This window comes from Balearica regulorum, chromosome 1 (assembly GCF_011004875.1).
Source record: "Balearica regulorum gibbericeps isolate bBalReg1 chromosome 1, bBalReg1.pri, whole genome shotgun sequence".
NCBI classification, from domain to species: Eukaryota; Metazoa; Chordata; class Aves; order Gruiformes; family Gruidae; genus Balearica; species Balearica regulorum.
In genome coordinates this window covers 62194571-62221796 of record NC_046184.1, presented here as the reverse complement: position 1 = coordinate 62221796, position 27226 = coordinate 62194571, and the positions used below count along the sequence as shown (strand labels likewise).

The following is a 27226-nucleotide window of genomic DNA, read 5'->3' as shown; positions in this document are numbered from 1 at the left end:
TGGATGAGGAATTTTCAACGCATTTTTTTATTAACCATAATCCTTTATTAGACCTCACAGAGGTGTAAACTATACATACAAATACATTAGAAAGATACCCTCTTAACAGTAATGCTTCACATTTTGGACCTGATACCAAGAGGGTTGCAAACATTTCAGTACATTCTACAAACCAAAGGGTGCATTAGCCTTTATGTATACAGAGTGACAAAGCCCTTTACTGAAATCAAAGTAGATAAAAGTGAAAATCAGTCAACTACCTCTTCCAACCTTTACCTACCATAAATGCATATAAAAGCCTTTAAAAGCATGAATACACTATTATTTATGGAGCAAAGTTTACTGTTCTAGACAGCTTGTAGAGAGAGGGGAAGAGAATGATCTAGATGGCATTACATGAACTGCAAACTAGCAAAAATTCTTGATTTTTTTTTTAATGTTTGTACATATTAAGAGCTTCGTTTTTTGATTTATTGGTTGTTACTAGAAAAGCTTATAAGTGCTAAATGGGGAGAATAGCGCAACAAAGACATTGTTGAGGTATTTGGGGGATTCTGCAACACAATGATGTTACATACACAGTATGAAATATTATTTGTCATCAAGTAGTGACATTGTACTATGAGTAAGCACAAGAAAATAAAAAAAGAAAGAATAAATCCAGTTAGAACTTTAATAGAGAGTTTAAATGGTTTTTAGTGAATGAACATTTAACACTTGTCACTGTTTGGTTATAATGACTTGAAATGTTAATAGTAGCATTATTCAGTAGTGAAATCAGAAATTCATGTATCCACATTCATGCTTGCATCATGGAAACCCCAGTCTTAGTCAGGATACCAACTGAAGTCCAACAGTGAAGAAAGGGAGGACAGTTAACATTCCTGTTGGAAAGGGTGTCCTCCTGAAAACCAAGTGCTATTGGTCTCTTCATTTAGCACTTCTGAGTGGCTTTGCAGATAATTTGGGAGAGAAAGCTCATGTATGATTTGATTATCAGCAGCAGGTGGTGCTGCTTCTTCTACTTTAACTTGTTTCCTAAAATCCTGAGGCTTGACAAACATGTTTAATATTCAACCCAAAGACTCCAAGGATTAAGAAACTATAACACAGAATCATCACATCCTGATAAAAGCAACATGAAGTATCAGACCACAGGTGAAGCTGTTCAGAACATTACAAAGTACCAGTATGCTTTCAGTAGAGCATTTTATGACTCATGTTTGATGAGACTCAGTTTAATCAGGCAACCATTATTATTATACACTTTTAACAATTGTTTTTTCATCTTGCACAGGATTTCTATAGAATTCAGTTGAATTCAGTTGAACTAATTCCTTAGAAATGGTAATAAATTAAAAGGTAAGATTTATATACTGTATCATGCAGCATAACTTGCACGTGCTTTATTATATTCAAACTTGTCTCTAAGTGGAAATAATGAAAAGTATTATAATTCTTATGCAGCTTTTATATGAACTTGATTTGAAATTCTAGTCTAAAAAAGAAAAAAAAATAAGATAGAATTCATCCATGTGCACAAAATAAGGACATATTGGACTTCTTTCACTGATAGCACTTTAGTCTATTGGTCTTGGATCCTTTGTCTTTGATCATTGTTAAAGTGAGATTTTTCATACCGTAAACCAGGTTAATGCCAGTGAACCAGGAAGAGTGGAACATTCATTTGATTTTAAAATTTACAAAGCTAAATATTTCATTACAAAATATGAATTTCATTGAATCAGATGTAAATATAGTTATCTGGTTAAACCTTTTTCTCTAACACGAGTACGTGAAGCATGATCTTATTTATCAAGATAGAGTCCTTTTTGTTCTGCAGGTATTTTGTTGTTGCTTTAGAGGAATGAGATGATACTAATGAATGTAAAATACAGTAAGATCGAATGCCTTTGATTTAGTTAAAAAATGGTTCATACCTTTAAAATGCAGAAAAAAAAAATAATATCCCAACTGTAATTGTGTTGTTTCTTAAGAACTTCAGTCAAGTGTGAATATGTAAATATTGTAGGTGGGTGTATGTATGTTAAATATTTGTGGGAAAGAATGTTTAGCAGCAGAAGTATCATGTTGATGCTTTTTATGACTTTTCTGAGCCAAGTTGGCAAAATAAAAAGTTGCTGAAAAATACAGAGAAATCAAAAGTTATTATAAATAATTTGGGATATAGGAATTTACAGTGCTAAGTCTTTCCACTTCTGAAATAGTTAAGGGTCCTATAGAGAGGCATGAATTATTCTTACAAAAAAGGTCTAATTAAAAATTAATAATTGAGGTGATATTATTAAATGACAGGTATTTTCATTCTTCTCTGTTTATTTTACCCATTATTCTTATTTTGAAGGAATGCTTATACTTAACTTTTGTTAAGTGAAATTTTTTTATCTGGAGAAGAATGAAATAAACCAAAATTTTTAAATGAATGTTTTCATAATAAGGCCCTCAGTTAATATTTTGTATCTATACTTAAACAGATACATAGATTTGCCTGATGATAGCAAAGTGTCTTATGATTTCAAAATCAGGTCATTTCTTTAGGTGTGAAAAACAAAGATAGGATCTAACTTGTGACACCCATCTTATACAATGTTCTTCTACAATTAAATTCCAATTGGATTACTGAATATCATCCATGAGAAATAATGTGTCAAAAGCAAGAAGTTCAAATTTTACTTGAGAGGAAAAAGAAAAAAAAGCATAATATACACGTGCACACACGCATGCACATACACATACACACATTATAACTGTGTATATATATATACACATATACATACATATGCCTATATATGTATATATCTATATACACATACACACATACTTTATGCAACTAGTATAAGATTTCCTAACGTAAGCATCAAGGAGGTCCTTCTTGTTTTGGTCTCTGCTAGACTGGTATCTCTATACTGTACTATATGTAATCAAGTTTCAGATATTCCCATAACACCCTTCATGTAAAAAATCAAAGATTTATATATATCAGATACTGTGTGTTCAGACAGTTATAGTCCAGTAGAATATTCCAATGCTGTGAGAAGCAAAATGTATAGTGTAGGATTTGAATGAGTAAAAACTTTGTGTTAATAACTTTTTTCCTTCTTTCAAGACAACTTTAATCTAGTTGCTTTACTTAATGCTACTTCCACACATGAATTGGATAATTAGTAATCTCATCAAGGCAAATTCTTTATTTTTTGTGGATTATACCCAAGAGGAAAAATTCTTAATCGCTTGAAAGCCTCATCTCCTCCTCCTTACCCCTGCCCCCCAAATCAAAGCAAAGTGAATCAAATCAAAACAACCCCCAATAAAACAAACAGACAAACAATAAAATTATATTGCAATAGTGTTTTAACTAGGTTTGCTGGGGGAAGGGGGAGGGAGGAATGAGTGTTGGGTTTGAATAGAAGTTTAGCATTTGGAAGACTTGTTTGCACTGAACAGTATCCTTAAAAGAGGGACCAGTATAGGTTGAGTCCCCAAATAAATTATTACTATTCCTTTTCAGACTAAAAATAAAACATTTTAAATATATTGATTATACCTTCATCAGAACATAAGTATTCTATCTAGCCTATAGGTTCCAAGAATCTCTATTTGGGCTTAACTTACCATCATTTCAAAACAAAACAATGAAATGTGAAATTGTGCACATTAGGATGTTCATAGTGACCACATAAAGTTTAAAAAAAAAAAATAAAAACAAAAATCACAGACTGTTAGCCATACATTTCAACTTTTTCTCACAATTTGGAACTGATGAGAATTAAAAATAGCATCAGTTTCATGTTAAGAATTTTTATTTTTTTGTTCCTTGTTAAAATCAGATGCATTTTTTGTGGTTTTTTTTTTTTTCCCCCCCAAAGAATATTGACTTTTAGGGGGCATGGCATGAGTGAGAAGGTAATCAGATAAAAATAAAAACATGTGCTTAATGAAAGTCTCCATCATATCATGCCACTGACTTTAAGCCAAACTCTACACTGATTTCAGGCTAGATTGTGGCTTAAAAATCTTTGGTATGATATAGGACTCTCATTAATCTGAACAGGCTTTCAGTCATATCCATTGTTCCCTGACTTTAAATGCTTTTCTTCATCTGTATTTCTGACTTGGAGTAAAGATTCAGAATTGCATTTCAAGTCTATGAATTTTTGTGGCATTTTGACTCTTATTCCTGCCCCATCTCCATTGATTTAAGATTTCCTTGCCTTTGCTGAGTGACAAAAAGTTGAAAAGTTATGGCTAGTTGTATTTCTATTTTAATAACCATACCTATATAATTGTCATTTTCATACATTAAAAAAATATTTATGCTTTCTTTTATATTTTAGTCAAGTACTTTCTTAAACAAAACAATAGCACCACTTTGGCATTGTTGGCCAAATCAGTAACAGGTAAAGTAAATATGCATACACTTCTCTGAACTTGTTTATCACGCACTTTCTTGTTAAAATGGAGAATCAAGAAGACTCAGTGCTTGGCCTAGAGTCTTCATTAATCAACTTTAACCACTGATACTAAGTTAACAACTGGCTCATGGGGCAACTGAACATAGCTACTAGTTGTGTATGGAATTCACTTCTGTAAAGAAAGCCTACCCTTTATTTATTCTTTAATCTTAAAAAAGGAATTGACGCTGTAATCTGTCTTGGGCAAAAGGTACCGCCTTTAGTGTATCTACAGGGACTGAATGCAATATCCCATTATTTGATTTTCTTTTCTCTCTTGACTGAATGATACAATTGAGCCTCATACAAGTCTTTCACACAAATCTAAGTGTAGGTTTGTAAAGTACATTTTGAGCAGAATATAGAATTTATTCATTTTCCATTTAAACTCTTAATGATTAATTATTGTTGCTACGGACATGAGGCTCAAATTTTGCTACCTTGATAAAAGAGATGTATTAACTTCAGTGACATTCTGTGTAATAATTGGAGTTTTATGTCTATTCTAGAATGCAAAAATATGTGACTTCTTTCATGTGATTTACATGATATGGAAGGATGGGGAGTGGGATTTTCCTTACCACTTAAGTGATTTATGATTATCAATGGCATCCACTGGGGCCCTGTTCCTAAATATCTGGAGTGCTTTTGAAAATCCAGCTGAACCCTTCAATTTCTCTAATTAGAAGTTTTTCAAGTCAGACTACTTTGTACTTTTGGGAGAGAGATGTTTTGGCTCATGCTTCAACTTCTTTAAGTAGCGGATTTATTGAGATTATTAAGCTAATGCAGCCCTTTATCTTTCACACTGACTGGTATATCATGTGCTCCCTGCCATATGACTGGAGATTTCTTATAAAACAGTGCATTTCCCATCCATGCATTTCTCATCTCTATGGTGGTGGAGCTACTCTCCATTTTGTGATATCATTTATTCTCTAGTAAAGAAAAGTGTTGCCTTTGAAGCTTGTAGCTATTCATATTTATTGTAGTTTCTTTCAAGAATTGGTCTAATTCGTTTAGACAGTTGCCAAGCTCTGATGTTAGATATTGCTGTCTGTGAATGACATTTTCAAATTATGATTTCTCAACAGGAGAAATATGGTGGCATGAATGCGAGTGCATGAATCCCAAGATAAGACCAAAATGTGAATTAATTTACAGGAATTAAATAGCACAATGATGTGTGGTTATTAATTTATGTTAACAATGCATCCATAAAATGTTATCTACAAAGAAACTTGCCACCACAGAGATCCGCAAATTGCTTTTTGCGCTCACATCTTTCCTCCCTCCTCCCCTTCGAACTTCAGAGGAGATAAGAGATAGAAAGAATCACAGGACATGAAGTATGTATTATGTCTGTGACATCAAAATAACGGTTTATTCTTAGAATGCATTTCAGAATTCTTAACAGCCACTGAAGTAAAAATACTTCCCTCTCCATCCCCTCCACCAAAAAATGTCGTGTATGAGCTGTGATAGATATCAGAATTGCTACCTCTGTTTATTGAATTGGTGGTAAATAATTTAGGTTAGTTTCCCCATCTGTTTCTCTGTACTTTTTCAACATAACTATCTCAGTCAGTGACAGCTGTGGCATGTTCTTTTTATTCATTCACTGTTCTGCTTTTACATTGTGATGGCAGCCTATTGTGCCTATAAACATGCATCTCACAGAAAGCAGAGGGTTTAAAGGATTGCGTAGGAACACATCACACTTTCCTTGGAAAAAATACGAACCCCAGATTTTCTGTGGGAATAAAAAAAGGAGCTATAATAATTTGCTAGACTTTTAAGACCTACCTTTCCTGTCTGTTTCACAAGAAACTATTGAGGAGCTGTACAATATGCAGTCTGCAGAGATGCTTCTCGTGTTTTAATCAATAGTTCAGCCATCTACTGCCACAGCTGTAGTAGAAAGTAAGGCAGATTTGAGCCTTTAAAAAGAGATACTTCCTTTACAGATCTAAACTAACATCTGCCTAATTGCTCCCTTCATACAGTACGCTCCCTATCCTCTTCGGGGCTGACCAAAGGATACTTCATCCCTTGTTTGAGCTTACCGCGTACAGGGTGATGGGGGGGAAGAAGTTGAGTGGAATCACGTTGCAGTTCTGGACAGGGTGGAACAGTGTGTTGTCCCCTGCCTTCTCTTCCCTTCTTTCAGAGAGAAGTTTATTGCTCACCTTGGGACACGTTGGCTACCTATCCCCCTTCACTGCATGGCCGATCTAGCACTGAGTTGACTTACAAAAATGGAGCATAGGACACAGTGTTAGTCAAGGTAGAATCAGTGCAGTAGCTATCAAGGTTACATGTCAGAGATTATCCAGAAATACATGTCTCACACAAGCGTGCATGAAAGGCTATTGTAAGCAGCAGTTCGAAGGTTCATCTCTTCTTGGGGACTCTTTCTACACTGTAATTTGGTGATTAGCTTACCTTTTCTGATGTACAGAGAGATGCAGCAGCCTAATTACCAGTCAACTTAGTCACATCTGATTGTGGAAAGAATTAAAATGGCAGAGAACTTGAGTAACCCTCTGTTACATTTGAATAGAGTGCTGATGTTTCAGAAAGATTTGGGCCCTGATGGGCTACCCTTTGAAGGCATTTGAGGGCTGTTTTTCAAATTTGAGGCCTTCTCTGGGCCTAGGCATCTGTGAATTTGTGTTCCACATGACTGTAAGTGAAACCACCACCATTCAAACATCTAAAAGGAAACAAGTATCTGAATTTTCTTTTGCATATGGGAAAGTTATTTCCACGTTGTAATCTGAAGCCATTTTAGTTCATTTAAACTGAATATTTAAAAAACTGTTTTGTTATTTGATCTTTGGCTTGATCTTTCCATATTTGCTTTTACCTGTTACCATTTTGGCCAGACCCTTTCATGTAACAAACTATAAAATAGCACCGTTGTACTATAAAACAGAGATTTTTACATACTGTTTGATATATGTGTATTATTGATATGCTAAATTTTACATACTGCGTTATATGGAGGAAGAAAGAAGTTACCTATACTGTTGCAAAATAATTACCTGGAAGAATCATTAATGGTTTGAGAGCCTATGTATGCTTTAACTGCTTTTAAAAATCTTTTGTCTCACAAATTGCAATAAACTGCATCTTTGCAAGAGAAGGAAAAATAAAACTGTCTTAAAATAAATGCATCTATAACCCATATTCTGTCAAAATGCCACAGATGGAATTAATGGATGTTTAAAACTGTATGTTACCTTACTGCTGCTGTTACTGGGAATGTCAAACTGTGCAAATATGAAGGGGTAGACAAACAATGTTATCAGACACTGTAAAACAAACAGCCTGTTGCTTGTATAGAAGTGCAAATAAAAAAACCACCACTTAGACAAGGCTGATGAATGACTCCAGCAGCCAGTGTTCATAGGTTAATTTAGTGCAATTGGATCCATCAAAGGCCCATAAATTTGTAGGCTTTTGAGGGGCACAGGACTTTAAGAGATTTTGTGCAGGACATTTAAAACAGGTTAACAGTAATCTATCAACCACAGAAATTTTTAGCTCTGGGCTAGTTACAATGTTCTGTTCTCTAAAGACTTAATATTGGAATGTTTAGTTGCATTGTTCACTGGGAGAATGCCCATTGGTTGAGATTGCATCAAGCTTATTAAACCATAGGTTTTTTTAAGTCTTCCAATGTTTAACAAATAATTTATTTACAGCAAAGTATCCTGCAGATGGCACATTCATTCTTCGTTCTTGTGGATGGCATGTTCTTACATTCTGTAGTTTCTGTTTCCTGTGTTCCCTCTACTTGTATTCTTCAAATGCACTTCCTGAAGGTATAGAAAAAAAAAAATCCAGATAGATAGATAGGTTTTAATACACTGTGTGACCACAAAACTTAGATTACTGGGAAAACAGTTATCCTGAATGCTGGAAATGTTAGAGCCCTTCTGCCTGTGCACAGAGAACATAACTATACAAAACCTCTGTACATTAAATTCCCTGTTCTCCTAGGCATAAACACTTTGATTGCTGTTGTTGCTGATCTTGGCAGAGGAAACATCTGCATACTGGAACCTGGATGAGCTCAGACATGCAGTAGGTACTGAAGGTTTTCTTTCTTTCAGAACAAGGACATTTGCAAAAGCAGGGGTCAGGGAACTTTAGAGTTGTAACTGCAGGATTTGTGGAGCCTCCTGGGCTTTGGTACCCAGTGTCAGAGGTTTTCAAAATTGCTGAGTGGGACTCTTACCTACATTTTGCATAAATTTTATATTAGATATGTAAGGTTTTTGTTGGATAAGGCCTTTAGGAGGATAAAAACTGTGGGTTCACTGCAGGAGCTGCAGCCAAATAATTTGTATTTTCAAAAAGAGACTGGGTGATGTGCCAGGCAAATCAAGAGGGCTTTGGAATGAATAATGCCCTCAGTTCACTGTTGTTCCATGCACAGGCCAGTTTCCAGCAGCAGCGATGGGTGTGGCATATATCTTTCAATTTGATGTCCTTATTTGCCATGCTGGTAAATATTAGCTGGGCCCAAGTCTTTGCACATTCTGTACCAGACTAGAGGCAGAATTGTTAAGTAACTCTCCATATCCTCATAATCCTCATCAGAAGTAAAATTCTTAGTTAACTGAAATCATGTCTGTTGTCCTAAGAGAAGCCAAAAATAAAAAATCTCCCTGAGAAAGGGGAGGCATGCATATGCAGCTCTACCACTCCATTATCTGTTATTTAAACAACCACCCCTCCCCCCCCCGCAAAAAAAGAAATGTAATCTCTAAAATTTAAAAAGTAATTAAAGTTTTGCTTTTTGCCTGCTTTTCTGGTGGACAGAAAGAAAATGAAAGCTGATTTGGTGCATTACAGTAGTTTTGTGGGGTTTTTTAATGATTTGCTATATAAAATACTATTCTATATATAACCTTTCCATTTGCCTCCAGTATCTATTAAACATAAAATAAATCGGAAACTGGCAAAAGATCACAAAACTTGAGCTCACATAGAACTTATTAATTTATACTGGTTTTGGATTGGGTTCTGAATGGATGAGTTGAACTATTATTTTCAGAATGTAAAAAAACCCCAAGCAGTACTAGTCATTGTTAAATTAATTTTACTACCACCAAGTAACAACACTGAGCCAAACTAAAATTTATCATCACTGACAAGCCAAACTTGTTAATAGCAAAGTATTCATAATGAAGGAATGTCTTTGTTAGGAATCTGCCATTCTAGGTGTTCTTAGTCAGAAATGCAATACTAAATGAGTAAGAAGAGATTAATCATCTAGTCACTATTCCCGTGATCAGTTCAGTAGGACACTGGCTTGTCTTCATCAAATTTTGCTAATACTACTATAGAATATCTTCCTTAGCATGGATTAAATACAGAAAGAGAAATGTCAACAGAATTCTGCTAATTATTGTTGTTAATAACTTTTGCTGTTTTGTTGCCTGTTCCTCTTCCAGCTTTTCCAAAACTACCTTTTTTTGTCTTTAGTTTTCCCTAAGTTGTTAGTTCTCACTCTGAAGTACTCATTCTGGGTGAACCCTTCAATTCTTCACTGATTTTCACTTGCAGCACTTCATGGGAATCTGCCACCATTAAGGATCCTACCTTATGCTACAAATGCTTATATTGGTAACAGTGAACTAAGAAAACTGGAATTCTGGGTTTTTTTTCTCATGGAAATAAAGCAAAATATCATCATCAATGCTACCCCTAGGTTCTCCTCTTTGAAGTGAGTTTACTAGCATATGGGAAAAGTTATATGCTACCTTTTACTTGCAAAATTCTTAGAAGCTGCACGCTCATGGTCTATAACATGGATAGTGAAACATATTTATTATGAAACATCAGCCATTTTTATTTCAGTGGCTTTCAAAGTAGATTGAAAATTAACTGTGTCTCCCAAATGAAAAATAATGTTTTTTCCACTACTGTAGTTGTCTGACTTTAAAATGGCTTTATCATCCAAACAAAGTGAATACTAAGATGCAGCAGGGTTTCAGTTATAGCTTTTAATACTGACATGTAGATGGAAAAACAGCTGTCATAATACACAGGCCAGCTTTGAAACTGAGGGAAGATGGCAGGTTACTTTTAGAACAGTTTCTCCTCTGGAATCAGCATTTTGATGAATAACTATAAAGAAGTGGCACTTGTGGTGGCAGCAGTAACATGCATGCCAGGAAATGCTTTGACCCACATAACACATTTTTTCAAGTATGCAATGTTGAGACCATTGGGAAAAAAAAAAGTGTGAATGCCTGAATCAGGTTCTCAGACCTGCATTTATACTGGTATAGAAAATCTTGCCTTATTTCTCAAGTCTTTGAAAAAAAAGGTAGTTAGAAATAAAATTATCTGTGATGCTTGTTTCCTTATCAGATCCTCTGAGCTGATGTTCATACCCAGGCAAAGGCAATAAGCATTTTAAGACAGATGCAAAATGTCAGCTTTGCATCTTGATGGCTGATGAACAGAGAAGTGCAGGCTTCTAATCTGTCATCTTAAGCATGGATCTTTTGGAGACAGGGCAGTAGTAACATAAGGACAACAACTACCTCAGTGATAGTAAAGGTCATTTAATTAAGAATGGAAGGATATTGGGAAGCATGCAGCAGCATCCTATTAGGACGGGCATTCAAACCTCATATTGGCATTAAAAGATCTCTTGCTTTATTGGTAATAGATGGAAAGTCTAATGTTTGTAGTAACAGACACGATATCTTAGCTATGAACTCTCTGTGATCTCTTTGAAAGCTTTTTAGTTCTGTGAGCACTGTGATCAGTAACGTAATAATAAGACTGGAAAGTAAACAATGGGGCAAGTAATTTTCTGAAGTGAAGAGGCCAAGTTCTATCTGTTACACCTAAAGGTTCCCTCTTTGGCTTGGTAACGTGGCATGGTTGTAATAGAAATTAGGATTAGTGCCATTGTGCATATTTTGGCCTGTAAATATATCTGTGAGTTGATACTGAGCCAATTACAAAAGAATCTGCCAATTTTAGAAAGATTAATGAGAAATAATGTGATACTTTTTCTGTTTTCTTAATGGCATTTTCTTAAACTAAAAATATTAACATCTTTTCCTTCTCTTAGTCCTACTTAGAATTTATTTAATTTTTGAAGATTAACTAAAACCTGAAAAGGATTTTCAAGAGAATCCACTTTTTATCGATACATTGTTGTGATATATATTTCTGTGTATTTTCCACATATGAGGCCTAAAGAAGAAGAAGGACTAAAAATCTGAGGAAGAGGAAAAAATATACGAAGATGTACACCTCTTTGATCCTTTTGCTCAGGGTGCAAGGGGAGGGCATAGCACTATTTTTTTTTTTTTTTCCTTTCTTTCTTTACTTAATGGATTTTAAAATCAGCCTTACCAGTGTTCACATTTATGTAATAATTTTCAAGGTACCTTGTAGCCTTAAAATAAGAACTTTTTACCACTGGTTCTGTGACACTGCTTCATTCAAAAAGGTCAGAGTCTTCCCTCACGTACCCAGCTGTTGTGGAAATAGGTCCATTATTACCTTTGCTTGAATAGAGAACAGTTGTGTTTCAAAGTTCTATTCAGTAGTTTTCCAAATTGCTCTTAAAACTTAATTTACTTAAGGGTAAATAGACTAAACTTTTATTAGCATTTCTCAGAAGAGAAAGAAACGAATGAAAGAAAAACTAGACAGAGCCATGTACACTGAAGACAGAACTTTAATCTCCCTTCTTACTCCTCTTTCAGTCTAAAACTCTAAACATAAACTTAGTGCAAAAATAGGTGAAGCCATTACTTTGCTTTCCAGCACAGATACTGAAATCTTCTCCCTGTTCCTTACTCTTACCTTACTAGCTGATGTATTTGCTCATTAAAAGATATTTTATTCTGAAAGCAATGTCAGCAAATATTCTCATGGTTTTAGGTTAAAGAAAATTCTTGATCTGTAATGTGCTTTGGTTTCATGCCTGTTCTCTTTGTTAAAAATTCAGGGACATCTTTCGTGGGTTTAAAAATGCTGATATATGATTGTGTCCCCTTTAATAATCTCCACTCATATACATAACTAGCTGCAATTAAGATAGAATTTTATAATGGCTTAGTATTATGCAGTTGAACACTTCCTATTTTTTATCAGGTCTGGCAAGATGAATACCTAAGTATCTCTCATTTTTTAACAGTAAGGATTTTACTGAAAGCTTTCAACAGAATATTCAAATAGAGTAAACAAAACAGGGTTTGGATGAGCATAATTGATGAGTGATCAGTTAATGAGTGAACAACAAATTCTGCAGGTTGGTTGGATTTCTTTCTTCATTTCTTTTGTTTGTGAATCTTTGAAGTATGCTGTGTATATAATACCCCTAAGCATATTATAACAATGTGTTTATTTTTTACTTTTCAATATACTTTTATATCTATTTGTGAGTAAAGGTCTTAGAACAGGACAAATAATGGTCCTATGGAGAAAGAAATATTTTGTTTGTTAGCTACAAACAAACAAAACTCTACACATACAGTCTCTGTGATTGGATTAAAGCTAGTTCTTGATGTTGGCCTTATAGCAGCAAATAGGCATTTTTGGGGTTCCCAGCCCATGCTAATCATTCAGTGCCCGGCCCTCATCATTCAGATCTGTGCATGTAGAGTAGCAACACTTGTTTGTAATGTGATAACTAAGATCAGCATTAACACAACCTATAAAGAGAACACCAGCTCTGCTTCATTGAACTAAGTTATTCTACCAAATTGTGCATAAGAGGAATGATCTGATCAAGGAATTGGGAAAGCAGACCACTTCTTACAAAACCACTTAAACCAAAAATCAAATCATGGATTTATTAAAAAGGTTATGAGGAGATACCAAATAAAAACTGTATTAGAAGTATGAAAGGCATAAGAAACTTGTATATGAAATCTGAGAGTAAGCCTACATCTTATATATTCCACTTAATCCTGCCTTAAATCTTGTATCTAAACAAAAAAATATTGAAGAGGTCATATATATGTATCTCATATATAACATATAATATTAAGAAAGAAAAATATTATAAAGCAGAAAAAAATTGTTCAATTGAAAAATAATTTTACTTTAGTATAATTAATTTTTTATTAAAATTAGTGACATATCAACACTATGAATTAGCTAAATGCATTCATATTGGAGGAGCCTATGCAAAGAAGAAAGTATGAACATAGCATTGTCTTTCTTAATGGAGGCATGTACCGCTGACTTCAAAAAGACAAAAAAGAAAGAAAAAATAATTACATGATAATATGTACCAGAGCTTTTTCACATAGAGTTTTTCATAATGAATTCTGTTTCTCTTCCCTTCCCTGTATTTTCCTTTTATCTGAATAATAGTTTCTCCTACCCCTTCTGTATTTTTGTTTCATCAATCTAATTTTCTTCATCCACAGATATTAATGAAAATTTCAGTTTGTTTTTCCTATCAAATTTCTGTTATTTTATCGCCAAGTTCCCATCAACAAGCATTTATGATATTACTGCTTCTGTTCACCTCTCTCCTCCTTTTCACATATATTTTCTTTAAAGGTGTTGTTTTCTTTAATATGAATTTTTCTCTATTTTTATTTTCTCTCCCCTTTCCTCAAAATCCTGTCTTTTCTGTGTGATGCACCATGGGTCATTTAGTTCTTCACTATGTCTCCTTTTCTCAGCTTCTTTGATCTAATTTGCTCCCCTTTCTTTTCCTCTGCTCCTCACTGTCCTTTTACTGTCCTTTTCACCCCTTGATTTTTTTTCTCCTTTTAATTTCCTGGAAACTAGATTCTCTCAATTACTACATACTCCTCCTAATTTTTTTCTTCTTCTAGTATCCCCTCTTGAACACTACCTCCTCTGCTGCTGCAGAAAGATGCAAGGCCTTTCTTGTGTTCCTTCCTGTTTTGTGAGAAAAGTGTTTTCCTGCCTATCTTTAGAACTCGGAAGAGGACAGCTGCCTAAAGAATGACATCGTTTCTTAGTCCTCCAAGGAGAGTGGTGTGGAGGTCCATCAGAGACCTGGCAGGTATCTTGTCTCTTTTTACTTGAAGTTACAGAATGTTTTACCCAGCACCTTAGCAACAATTTTGGAAGGAGCACACAAATTACTGGCCAGGCCTGTTTTCTTTTTTTTTTTTTCCACAAGCCTTAAATATATCTGTGCCCAGATAGGAATAAACTGCGGGTTCTCTTGGCTCTAGTGAGCTCTATGTGAAGACGACTTGCTACTTGTCATGTGTGCCATTTGAGATGTTCATGGCTAAGGTGATAGTTCCCAGGAAGAATCATACAGCCACTACTTTAAAAGGCTGAAAACTTTTGAGAAAGAGGTGAAAGGATTCCATTCTATGGATTGACTCACAGAAAAGAAATGCATGCTGGAACGATTACAATTGTTCTTTTCATAAGGATGATATTAAGGAAATTAGTGTATAGTGCTTGTTTCCTGAATTCCTATGAAATCTTAGGATTTCATGCAGTTCCATTTCTTACAAGAGAAAATTTTCAGATAACTGCAGGAGTGGGGCCAACATATGTGTAGGACAGACAGGGTCAACAGCAATAAAATATATCACTAAAGGCTTACAGCAGATGACAGATAACATGTGAACCAGATGTTCAGAACAGGAGACACAGTTGGACATGAGCTTAATGGTATTCTAGTCTAAGAAGGGTTTTCTGATCTATAGGCACTGTTGAGGAGAGATGAGATTTAACTACATATATGTACAGTATATCTAGTACAACAGGACCAAAAATCTGGATACTCTGAACTCCAAAACTGTACAAATAATACCAATGAATATTTGAAGCACTTGGCAAATATACATATTAAACATTAAATAGTTAAAATGAAGTATGTAATGATTGCAGTGACTATCCAGTTATAGTTCTGATAGATAAATAAATTTTTAAAAAAAGCTAAAATAATGAGGAAAGAAAAAAATAATTTGTTCATTTACATGTAAAATGAATAGCAGAAGGGCTCTGCTTTCCCTCTTGATCATTCACTCCACCTCTTCCTGGGAAGGAAGGATGAGTGAGGAGGTTCTGGATAGATGAGTTGTTAAACATTCAGTGTTTGGTTTCTCTTTTGAAAGAAGTCTTAGGTGCTATTTATGATTGGATGATGTGAGTACTTGTCATTTACTACCCAGTAGGAGGATAAAACCTCACAACTACTAGCTTAGCAATTCCATGTTTTATTCAGTGTTCTAAGAGATGAGATAGATAGAACACACCATTTCCTACTTATTTCCTGCCATGGACACTATTTCCCAAAAACCCACTACATCTCAGTGTCCCTAGTAGGCAGAACACATCAGTGGTTTGCTATGTTACCAGCATTGACAGAATTCTCCTTCCCTGAAATAGGTAGGTAGAGCTTTTATTTCCCCCCCACCCACCCCCCGGCCTGGCCTACCTTTTGTGCTTTTGGCATATCAGTGTGGCGCTGAGCACGTACAGAGCGTGCAGATTTAGGTGGCTTTATTGGAGCACAATACATCTCCAGCCTCCTCAGGTCACAACTCTGGAAGCAGCATTCATCCACTATTCCCTTGTGGTGTAAGCGTCTACTGCTGGATCCATACCCTGTAGGCTTACCTATTCAAAACACAAATGGAAAGTTTTTATGTTAGAAAGAAAACGCAAAGATCTCAGCAGCAATCATATTAAGTTGCATTATTTTAACTGAATCACCGATGACAGTTGTAGAGGCTGCCTGTGTGTATCTATTCTAAGCCCCTGCTCTCAGATACATCTTCGAAAGATATTCCTGGAAATGGCCAGCTTTGATCTCTGTCTATGGGTGGTTGCTATTTAAGTATTTGAGCAAAATTGTATCTTCTTAGAAAAGTATTATTAAAAGATTTTCGTGAACTGTTTTGGCATTGAAAATGGAGAGGGAGGAATGGCATTTAGAAGCCTTGGAAAGGAAATTTGCCCTTTAGCTTTTGGATGAAAACTGATTGTGCTGACTGAGGTAGCCGGTGTTTAAAGATCATAGATCATGCCTCTGGTGTACGCAAGTATTTTCGAACGAGAAAGGCTACACCAAGCCACTATGTGAAGCCAGAGTGTGTTCCAAAGGGGAACTAAATACTGTATACCACTGCACAGGCTGTAAGATCTGCAAACTCAAAAACTAGTCGGAAGCAGGAAATAAGGTAACAAAATAACCATTGAAATGCAGCAAAAATAGGAAGATGCCTGATGGTACATGTACAAGCAGAAGATTTTCTGTTCTATAGCTCTGTACAAGATAGGAAATGAGACTGACATAACACGATTTTTCTCTGTGTTGTGTTGGCACTGGGCATCTGTAGAAACTATTTGATTGGCAAATAATTTGGATTTTTCACTCAGGTCTAGGGTGATATTTTCATTCATATAACTCTTACACTCTCCTCCCCACCCCCCCTCCCCGGCCCAAGATTACAGACCCATTATTTCCTGGGCTTGTTTGTATGCAACCCAGTTGGATGTGCAGTTGCCCTTTTATGACCAACTAGACATGAAGGAACAGCAATCACAAAACCAAAAACAAACAAACAAAAGTAGTTGCCTGCTTACTACATCTATTTTAAAATTCTGGTAGAATTTGGTTTAAGACAGTAAAATTCTGAAAAGATTAAATGTTTTAGTTTGACATTTTCAGCATTAAATGTTTCCATTTACAGAATTACCCACATTGGTTAAGAACCCAAAAATATGGAAAAAAGTAAAGAAAAATTGCACCAAGAGCCAAAAAATGAAGTAACTCAATTCAGACAGCTCTACCAATTTTTTTTCTTGCTTTTTTTTTTCCCCCCTTCAGTTTTATCACCAAAAATCTGTTATTCAGAGTTTGGCAGGAGTTTATGTTTTAAGAAATTACTAAAGCTAGATAAAGGATAAGGGTATCAAAAAAGATGAAAATTCAGTTTCTCTTTGGGAACGTATTACCTCCAATGTTTATACAGCAAATTCTAGGTTAATATTGATATACTTGTCCTGCAGTTGTCAATTTGAAGACAACACTGCATTTTGCAATGCTCTGTGGTTAAAACATATGTCTCCTGATGAAGAACCCTTGAGGCCTTAGTACATCCGTAAATGAAAAGACCTCTAGTGGTAAAGTATGTCTAACATTTCAGCCAGCAATACAGTCAGCTAAGAACTAGCTATCCCTATGAGCTTTGTAAATCCAGACAATAGGTTTTTAAATGTCTTTTTTTCCAGGGACTGTAAATTAAACAAAAAGAAAAACATGCGTACTTAGTATATTGCAATCCACTGAGAGCCTCTATATGGTATGTTGCCTGCTAAATTATTTGTTTCATAAGACTAAACAGAACAGCAAGCCAGGAGTAGATTACAGTAATATTTTGATTTGTGTGTGTGTTTGTATGTGTGTATGTATTGTTTTCTGTGTATCACTGAAAAGTATTATAAATATCAAGGCACAGAGTTTTGGGGTTTTTTTCCAAACTATTTTCACTCACTGAGTTGTATTATAAAGTACAAGCTTTTCCCTGGAGATTTTTCCAAAGTCTGTTAATCAGGTTGTCTTAGCCTAATACTTTCAAAATTTAGCAGTCATGAGAAAATGTGGAGTGTCATTACTGTGTGGGATACCCAGAGCTGTTCCACATTTTGTCTTGCTCCTACTTAAAACGTGGAAGGGCAAATTCTGTTCCTGGGTACGCAGATGTAACTCTTTCTAATGGATCCAGCTGAACTGTAGGTACAAATAGTCGATTAGTTAAGCTTACCTTTCTTTCCTTAATCTGCCAATTTGTCATAGGCAAAAACACTCTAAAAGCTTCTGTTCAAGAATTTTCCTTTAAATGGTATTACATAGCAGCTAACAGGCATAAAAGTTTGGTTGATTCCCTGGCTACTGCTAACAATAAAAAAAAGGATGGACAGTTCATTGGTTGGTTTCATCTGGCTTATCATGACCTATGTACCAAGAAAAGAAGTTACCTATTTAAAAATTCTACCAATCCAATAGAAGATTTCCGGATTATTTTGCACTTCTAAGAATCTTACAAATGTTAGCTCCTCATGACATTCATGCTAGGTAGATAGGATTACCTCTAGGTGACAAAATTTAGAATCAATAAGAAAACGTGTTGGTCAAGAACTTCCATGAGTTAACAACAGAACTTGATAGAAGAAATCTTCCTTCCATGAGTAGCAAGACTATAAATGTCTTTAACTTGTAAAATTCATTAGTAAAACAAGTGTCCTTGTTCTTTACTGAAGCCAATTATCTACCCTGTAGAGCACTTATTGTTTTGGGTTTTTTTTCTCAGTGTTACATTTTGGTCAGAATGATCTAAGAAGGACTAATGACTGGTAGTGGCATTTTTTGTTATATGAAGGGGTTATAAAGGTAATAGTCACATGAAATGTAAAGTTTGAAAGGTCTCAAAAATTTTGTTGTTTAATAAGATTAACATTTAGCTTTGTCATGATTAAAGCTAAATAGGTACTGGTTATTAGAGGTTGTTTGGGGAGTTTTTTAAGTCTTTCATCTCCAATTCTTTCCAATTTGTCTGTGTTGAGCCTGTACTTATACAGCATTGTTTGTATTTTGCCATTTAAAATTTAGCTCAGTTATATAATCTGATGCTTGCTTTCTTTCTTTAATTATTTTTTATTCAAGACATAAGAAAAAAAAAGTGACATGCAATGGGTTATATAGTGTTCTACTAGTTTATCAGTATCATTTATTGTACAAAATTTATGACTTTTTGGTAAATACATTCATTTCAACAGGAGTACATTTGATTTTTCTTTGACGGTACATAAAGTAAAGGAACTAGAGCCATGCACTCTAACATCTAATAACATCACTGATTTATTTGTGTATGATGTCTTCCCAATAAGTTAAGCAGGGACTTACACACATTTTTTTTGTTAGTTGGAAGTTGTCAATTCTGAGTTTTATTCTCACCTAGATAGTATCTTGTTGTGTGATTACATGGAAGTTATTTTACCCTTCAGTGTCTGCATTTAACCATTTATAAAGTTGATAAAATACCTTGAATGCCTTGAATGAAGCATTGCCTGCATTATTTAGTAATCGGTAGCAATATTTCTCCTGCACTATTGTATGCAAAAATAGTTAATACAAATCCTGAATCCTGGAATCTTTCAGGTGAAAAATCTCAGTGTACTGCAAAATTACTTGTACTTTAGCCATTCCAAAGACATTTATGAGTTGTTTTTCTTTCTGACAGAATAATAACTTTATGAAGGAGGATGTAATATCTTATAGCTCTTTAAAACCCCTGTGTGGTACATGTAACAAGTTTGGAATGGAATTGCTAACACATCAGTGATGTGGTCAGCAACAAAACTTGTCATTTATTTGTAGACTTAAATGTTCGTGTATTACATGGCATACTAAATGCTCATTCTTCATAAAAAGATACCATTAGTATTGTGAAGTCAAATGTTTTTATTTTTTTCTTCAAATAAGTTTTTCAAAGGTATTTGAAGGACATAAGCAACAAGTATACTTAAAATTTGTACGAAATAAATAGAACGTAATATTACCTGAAGTGCTGTACAACAGATCTGGCAAATACACAGAAAAACTTAGGAAAAAATATTCTTCTTCAGTAACCATGATTCTGGACTCTACTTTTGAGAAGTATCTGATGTCTAAACTAAATTTAAACCAATAGATTTAAAATTGCTGCTGTCCTCTTAAGTGCTGCAGTATACAAAACATGCTATCACAGACAAAGATGAGATAAAGAATTACAAGGAAATACTACCACTTCTACAGGTATTATCAGTATTTGGCCCGTCTTCTTCTGGAAGGACTGTGGGATCAGATGGTCCCAGTTCAGCAAGTTACCAAAGTATGCACTTAGATCTAGGCAAATGTTCAAGGTCCTACATGGTCTATTGGACTAAAGCACATATTCAACAGTAAGCACATGCCTGAGTGCTCTCCTACATAGGGACTGACATAACTAAGCACTTAATTTCTAGACCAAAATCCATATTAGTAAATAAATGGCTGCTAGTTCTGCACATTTAATACCAGTTTTCTGTTCCTTAATTTATTTTGTGATATTGCCTTAAAATACTGACTGATCCTGCTGTGTCAGTATACTGGACTCCCATATAGTTCTTTCTCATCTTTCTGACACAATTTGAGTGCTGCCTTCCAGCTGTTATCAAAAAGTTCCTTATATTTACTCAACCTTCAAAGTGCTGTCTGTGGACATATAACAGTCCTAGGCATTCCTTTTTGCTGACGTACACTGGTTTCCTTGGAGGTTTCTTTCCTTTTTTGTCAGTTGCTAGCTCAAAAGAGGTTTCATATCATGTAGGTCAAAGTTTACTTAATAGAATTTTTGGCTCTCATTTAATCTACTGTACCAAATATGTGAATGTTTCTTTCCATGTGCTACAAGCAGATACAAAGTCTAGTCACGCTGTTCTGAAGTCCCCTGAAAGCAGGCCAAGGTACAGAATTCCAATAGTTAAACAGCTGACTTCTGTACTAACAGCACTTCCCTTTAAATAATGCAAAGTCAGTGGAGTAATTCAGTAGGGCTTGCTCATGCTTGATTTCTTTGCTCTCCCCCTTCCCTCCAAATTGTCTCACTGGCGCTGCCATTGGTTCGGCTCTGCTGATGGTTTCAGTGTGAGAAGCACCGGTGTAGGTGGACTATAAAAGTTTCAGTTGTCAAACTATCTAGTAATTTTGTGGAGAATTATAATTTACTGTTGTAGCATTAATGTTAGGAAATTACATGAGAAATAGCCTGGGATAAACACAAAGCCAATCTACTGTTTAGAGGACTCTAGGAAGAATGGGGGTAATGTGTCCTGGAGCTTTTATGTGACTCTTTATATTTGCTGTACACAGTGTCTTTTTTAGTCCAGCAGTAAAACCTGAGAATGCCTTTTAGACTGTAATTCAGAAAAACATCATAAATCTGAAAACCAGGGAACTTATTCCTAGCCTACTATTAGAGTCAATCTTCAGCTGTAGCTGCAGCTTTTAGACTAATGTGACAGGCTATTGACCTATCAGTGTACTGTAATCTTGTACTGAGAAACTCAAAATGTTTCTATCAAAACATCAGGGTAATATAATTTGTACAATTTTGAAGCATTGATAGCAGTTTTGGGGTACCTGTGTGAGGGATCCTCCAGAGAAGTGTGATGGAAACGTTTTTTTCTCATTTACCACTGTGTCCAGTTTGTAGCTTACGGTATCTGGATGTATATAAGCATACTATGAGGCAGTAGGTCAGTCAGAATTTTTCTGTGACCTGAACAACAAGGTTGAGAGTCTGTAGTGCTATACTACAATGTAGTAACTGAACAAGCACATCCTGTACACTAGATCCCGACTGGAAGCTGGTGGATGGAGTATTTTTGAGTTGCGTGTACTATCTGCCTTATGGTGGCACAGAAGACTAGGGATGCTGAGTTTGAGATTCATCTTACTCGGCTTTACTATCTGAAAATAAGTGAACTAGTTTGAGATAGTCAAGTCAACCAGCAGGTGTGTCTGGAGAGCGACTTATTCCTGTTTTGAATGCTTTGCTTAAAATGACACGAATTTTCCTCTGAAAGAGCCTGTGTTCTTTCATCAACTACAGATAAAGCTACTTGATCTAATCTTAGAGTACATGCACAACTTCTTCTAGGTAACTGAAGTAAAAGAAACTCAATTCCATTGAAAGCAATTTGTTCTAAATCACAAAATGTACGTCACTCGTGGAGTACAAAGCCATTCTCTTTTATTTCCATTTTAAGAATTAAATATAATGACACATATTGTTCTAAAAAGCATACCAGCCAGTCTACTGTTCAATTATGTATCTGTGTACCTCTTTGACTAGGTTCTGTATATCAGGCTAGTACTCTTGTCTATTTTTGCATTATAAATGCATGCATATGCAAAATAAGAGATTGTTAATATCACTTTTCATCTCCTTGTGATCTTAGACAAATGGCTTAATGTTATATTGGTAATACTTCTTGAGGGTACTCTGGAATTTTTAATCTGTATTTGGAAAATTATGAGTCAATGTTCAATCAGCAGGAAATGCCTGTATTTTGATACTTCTATGAACTGTTAAAACAAACAAATAAACAAGCAAACAACAAATCTTGTGAACTGTTGTTAAGTCCCTTAACAGAAATACCTCAAGGTTTAAATGTTGCAAAGTAGGCAATCTGATTTTCATGTAAATAAGTTGCATGCAGTTTGAAGCTACAATATTTAATATTTAGCTTCCATTTTCCTTCAATGTTTTGTTAGCGCCAAAAAAATAATTATGCTTAGACTGATTTTTGTTTGTATTCATCAGAATGAGCATATATTAGCATTTATAAATGCTCAATGAATGGATGATCTAGCTCTGAAGTCTAATTTAATATGCATGAGAACAGAGGATAAGCTTTATCAGTATGCACAAGTAAAATCTTTATGAAAGCATATGCATTTGTTAATACTGAGATATTGCACTAGAGCTACTGCTTTGTGGAATATTGGGTTGCATTAATTACTGAGTCTAAGGCAAGATGATGTTTGCTCGTTGCTCTGAAATTCTAGGTGAGTAAGACTTACACACTCAGTACTGATCTATAAGAGAAATCTTTCAAGACTTCACAGAGTGTTTTGACTGAATAATTAAGATTTTTAAGCTGCACCTTATGAAAAAATAAAAATTCTTTGATGTTTCAAATGGCGAGTAAAACAACTATTTCACTTCTTTAAAGTCAGTTAGCTGACGAATGTAGATTTATTCCAAAAAGGTGTCTTAATTTTTCATTTGTATGCCTGTTTTTTTAGTCTGCCACACAGTTGAAGAAGGTGGTTTTTTTCCTCTAGAATTATGATTTCAGAAGGATTTTTTTCTTCATTGTGTATTTAATTGGGAAAAAAAAAACAAACCAAAACTTCTTCCCCTAAACTTATTTCCAAAGTACAGAACTTGTAACAATTTCCTCTCACATATAGCTGCACTGTACTCTGCCCTTTTTATGGAACAGCTACTTTGGAGGCCATTAAGTGTACTAAGCATGTGATAGAGTCATTATGCTTCACACAGTAGTTCCTAAGCCAGTTGCAACGTGTGAAGAGAAAGACCTATATTTTTGTGAGTATTGCACTGGGATATGAAACGGAAATTTCAGAGTTTAGAATTCTTTTGAGGAAAAAAAAAATAGCAGAAAGAGTGGGAAACAATAAATGTATTATTTTGCACTAATTCAGTGCTCTGCAGGGTGAAAACCTTGCCAACCTAGCACAATTTACAAGCCTACGTCAGATTCCAGTGCTGGAAAGTGCCAGATGCTGCCAAAAAATATATACTTTGGCAAGGGAAATGCTTTGCTGGAAGGAAATTCACTATTGCAAGAATAGCCAGGTTTATCAGGGTTTAGGACAAGATAATTAGAAACCAGTAGGTTATTGCTACATTTTAATATTGCCCACTATAGTGCATCAGGAAGGACTATGGTAATACAGTCATCCATCTGTAATGAGAATACAGTCTCTCCTCCTCTTGTATATCATCTCACAATAAATAATTACTGCTTACCCTTGTGTGTGGTGGAAGGATGATCAATCATGATAGGACTTCTCATATCCTTCTTATCCCATAGCCAATGTAAAACCACATTGTATTTGGATTACCAGATGAATAACAATGCAAAACCCATGACTGGGTGAAACCCTAGCATCACTGAAGTCACTGGAAATCTTTTAGTGCAGTCAGGACTATGTCTTGATGAATCCAGTGCCAGAAGTTACTTATATATAACCTGATCCAAGGTCTACTAAAATCAGTGAAAAGACTTCCCTAGCCCTTAGTAGGCTTTGCATCAGGCTGATAATGAACAATCACTTGTTTTATCTTCCAGCCTTACAGTTCAGTAAGTAAATACTATCTTAGTGGCATCGAGAGAGATTTGCAGGGAATGGATGTGATGTGATTTCTTGAAGGAGATAAGAACAAAAGAATACCGATGTGCAATGTGAAGCAGAATGACTGCGAGATGGTTAATGCCACTGACCACATAACAAGCAGTGCATTGCTTTGCACTGTGTAATCAAGATTTTTATGTCTATAGGTAATCTTTCTCAGCTGTATTCTGAGAAATGAAAGCAAATAACAAATGACAAACATGGTGCTCTTCTTCCTGCAATTTGGAATCATCATCTGGTTAGAAACAGAAGCTGTGAGTGGCTGTTGCATTAAATAACTCCTGTCTAATACCTTTCACACTATCCAGGAGTGCACATATTGACACACATTAAAATTCTCATTTCTGTTTATGCAGCAGTAATACAGGAGGGTAAGCAGTTGAGAGCAGGCCATTATCATCTTATCTGCTATAGAGGTAGACAATTTTCATTCCCTTACTAGAAACAAGTGTGACAATAGAAAAAGAAAGCAGGAAGGAGAAAGATGATAACAGTAAGAGCCTGGCTAACTTCTCACACTAGTTTTATATTTGTCTAATGCAATTAACTTCAGTGGATTTACTTGAATGTGGTCTAAGCTCTAGACCTACAAGCTCTGTTTAGTTAAATCTGATATCACTGCCAAGGTCTTGGTCAGCAAAAAGCATCTAGCCTTGTACAATGATACAGCAACAGAGCATCAGGAACAAACAAGATTCAGCTTTGTACCTGTGTAGTATTGTCTGAATTGTGTTTAGACTTTCAGTTATTGAACCTTTCTGTACAAGTCAGAATGACATCACTTAAGTACGTAAAAAATTACTCTAAGTGTGGTAAGATGACTTAATACTTTTAATAAAAGTCCAGCATGTAGTTTTCTTGTGGCCATCATTTTAAATGTGAATTATTTTCTAGAAAAGTTATGTTTTATTGTCTGCTACTCTTGGCACATTGGGATACTTCTGAAGATTGGTGTACAAGATTCCTGATTAGCAAGGACAAATTAAGCACTATGTTTAAAAAGGGAATTAAGACGGGAAGATTTAGAGACAGATTCTTTTATCTTCACTGATGTTAAACAGTACTTTATCCTAAATTAAGAGAGCTCTTTGCAGAGAAAGATAGTACATAATTTGAGTAATATTTATGGAATCTACCTACCAATTATTTGTACAGGAGAAGGCTGTGGCAGTGCCAGGAACTGAACCTACATCAACATAAGCACCAGGCCAATGCTTTAACCATATACCTGTCTTCCTTTAACCTTATTTTTGAATCAGTAGGGCATGTAAAAATCTGATCTTGAAATGAAACGTTCCTCTGAGGTCATGATGTTCCTGTTAAACTTCTCTGATGAGATAAAAGAAAAAGTGAAACTTTCCAGTGAAGTACATAGTCATTAGGGAGTGAGGATGAAGTCGTTGGGATGAGAAAGGGACAGTGAGTTGTGTCTGGAAACAAAACCAGAACTAGACTTAGCTAAAATATACTGTTATGCTTGATTCACCTTTCACTCACTCTGGTTTTCTACCAGCTGCAGCTCCATTCTTTAGCGATTGAATACTGCTAAAGGAGGTAGGAGAATCAATTCTAGTGACAGCAACATAAAGAAAGTCACTGCTGAGTAACAAATGAAACTACTCCTGTTCTCCTTGACCATCCAGCTCACCTTGTTATGACTGAAGACCTGCAGGGGTTATTGTAATGGAACACTGGTGTAGTGCAGGGAGAAATCAGTTCCGGTATAACATCTTCAATACTAAAGCTACAGTTTCTGTAGGATCCTTGAAAATGGAAGTGCTTATAGGCAGTAAAACTGGTTTATGAAGCAAAGAGGAAGTAATCCTTCTTTTACAGGGCTGACAATGACCTCTCCAGTCACAGTTTCTGAGTAGATTTTTTAAACTCTCACTTGCTAAGTTTCAATGGCCTATTCAGGGAAGTTTAAAGGTTTTAAAAGTTCATTTCCATTTGAAGAGAAGTTTTTCTAAGTAACCAGAATTATTCCTTTCTTTTACAATTTCCTTTCCAAGTTGTTTAGACTTGATTAATGATTTAAACCTCCACATCAGTTAAAGGTGTTTTTCAATGGCTTCTCTTATTTGGCAATCTTGCTGTCCTTTTGTTTTGCTAGGTTTGTTCTGTGGGTCCTACAGGAATACTATAAACTTTAAAAGGGCTGTGGCATTGTTGAAGTTGATCTGCTTTTTAAATTCCACGTGCTCACTGACTTCTTTTGAGCCACAACTTTCTGCATCCACAATCATTTAAGCAAGGGAATCCAGTTCAGCAGAAAAGAAGTAGGATGTTCTTCCCAAAACTGGGCCAATATTTTTTATACATCATGGCATCCACATCATGACATCAGGTTGAGCCTATCCCTGCTCAGGTTCCATGATGGCTATGCAAAAAAAAAAAAAAAAAAAAAAAAAAAAAAAAAAAAAGTCTTGTGGAAAAATGAAAAAAATACTTGTCTTAAGCATAGTTGGCCAGTGGAGGGCTTACATGGTATCACAGAAAACGAGAAAATAGAACCTAGTAATTCATATGAAGTGCATTTCTAAAGAATCTCTTTTATTCTTGTATTGGTTAGAAATCACAGCCATTTTTAATTCTTAAGCCTTCAACACCTATTGTTCAATTTTTATTCCTTTAAATGCTAATAAATCTCCAAGCCTGGAGGACTTTGAAGAAAGCTTTTGATCATCTGAAAGCATAGATTCTGAGTTGTGTCTGAAGATATTTCTTGGCTGTAGGCACCAGTATTAAGGCCTTTTCAAATATTTTTGTTGTGAGTCTTCAGATATTT

General features: G+C 35.2%; 1 protein-coding gene across 1 annotated transcript in view; it reads right to left on the bottom strand.

Moving 5' to 3' along the window:
- Nucleotides 1-3881: 3881 nt before the first annotated feature.
- IGF1 (insulin like growth factor 1) overlaps nucleotides 3882-27226 on the bottom strand; it is a 51805-nt gene continuing 28460 nt past the window's right edge. The window contains exons 3-4 of the mRNA XM_010303518.2: nucleotides 15904-16085; nucleotides 3882-8296 (exon numbers count right to left, since the gene is read on the bottom strand). Of these exons, the coding sequence (XP_010301820.1) occupies nucleotides 8237-8296; nucleotides 15904-16085 (242 nt within the window). The 3' untranslated portion in view covers nucleotides 3882-8236. The remainder of the gene's footprint in view (nucleotides 8297-15903; nucleotides 16086-27226) is intronic.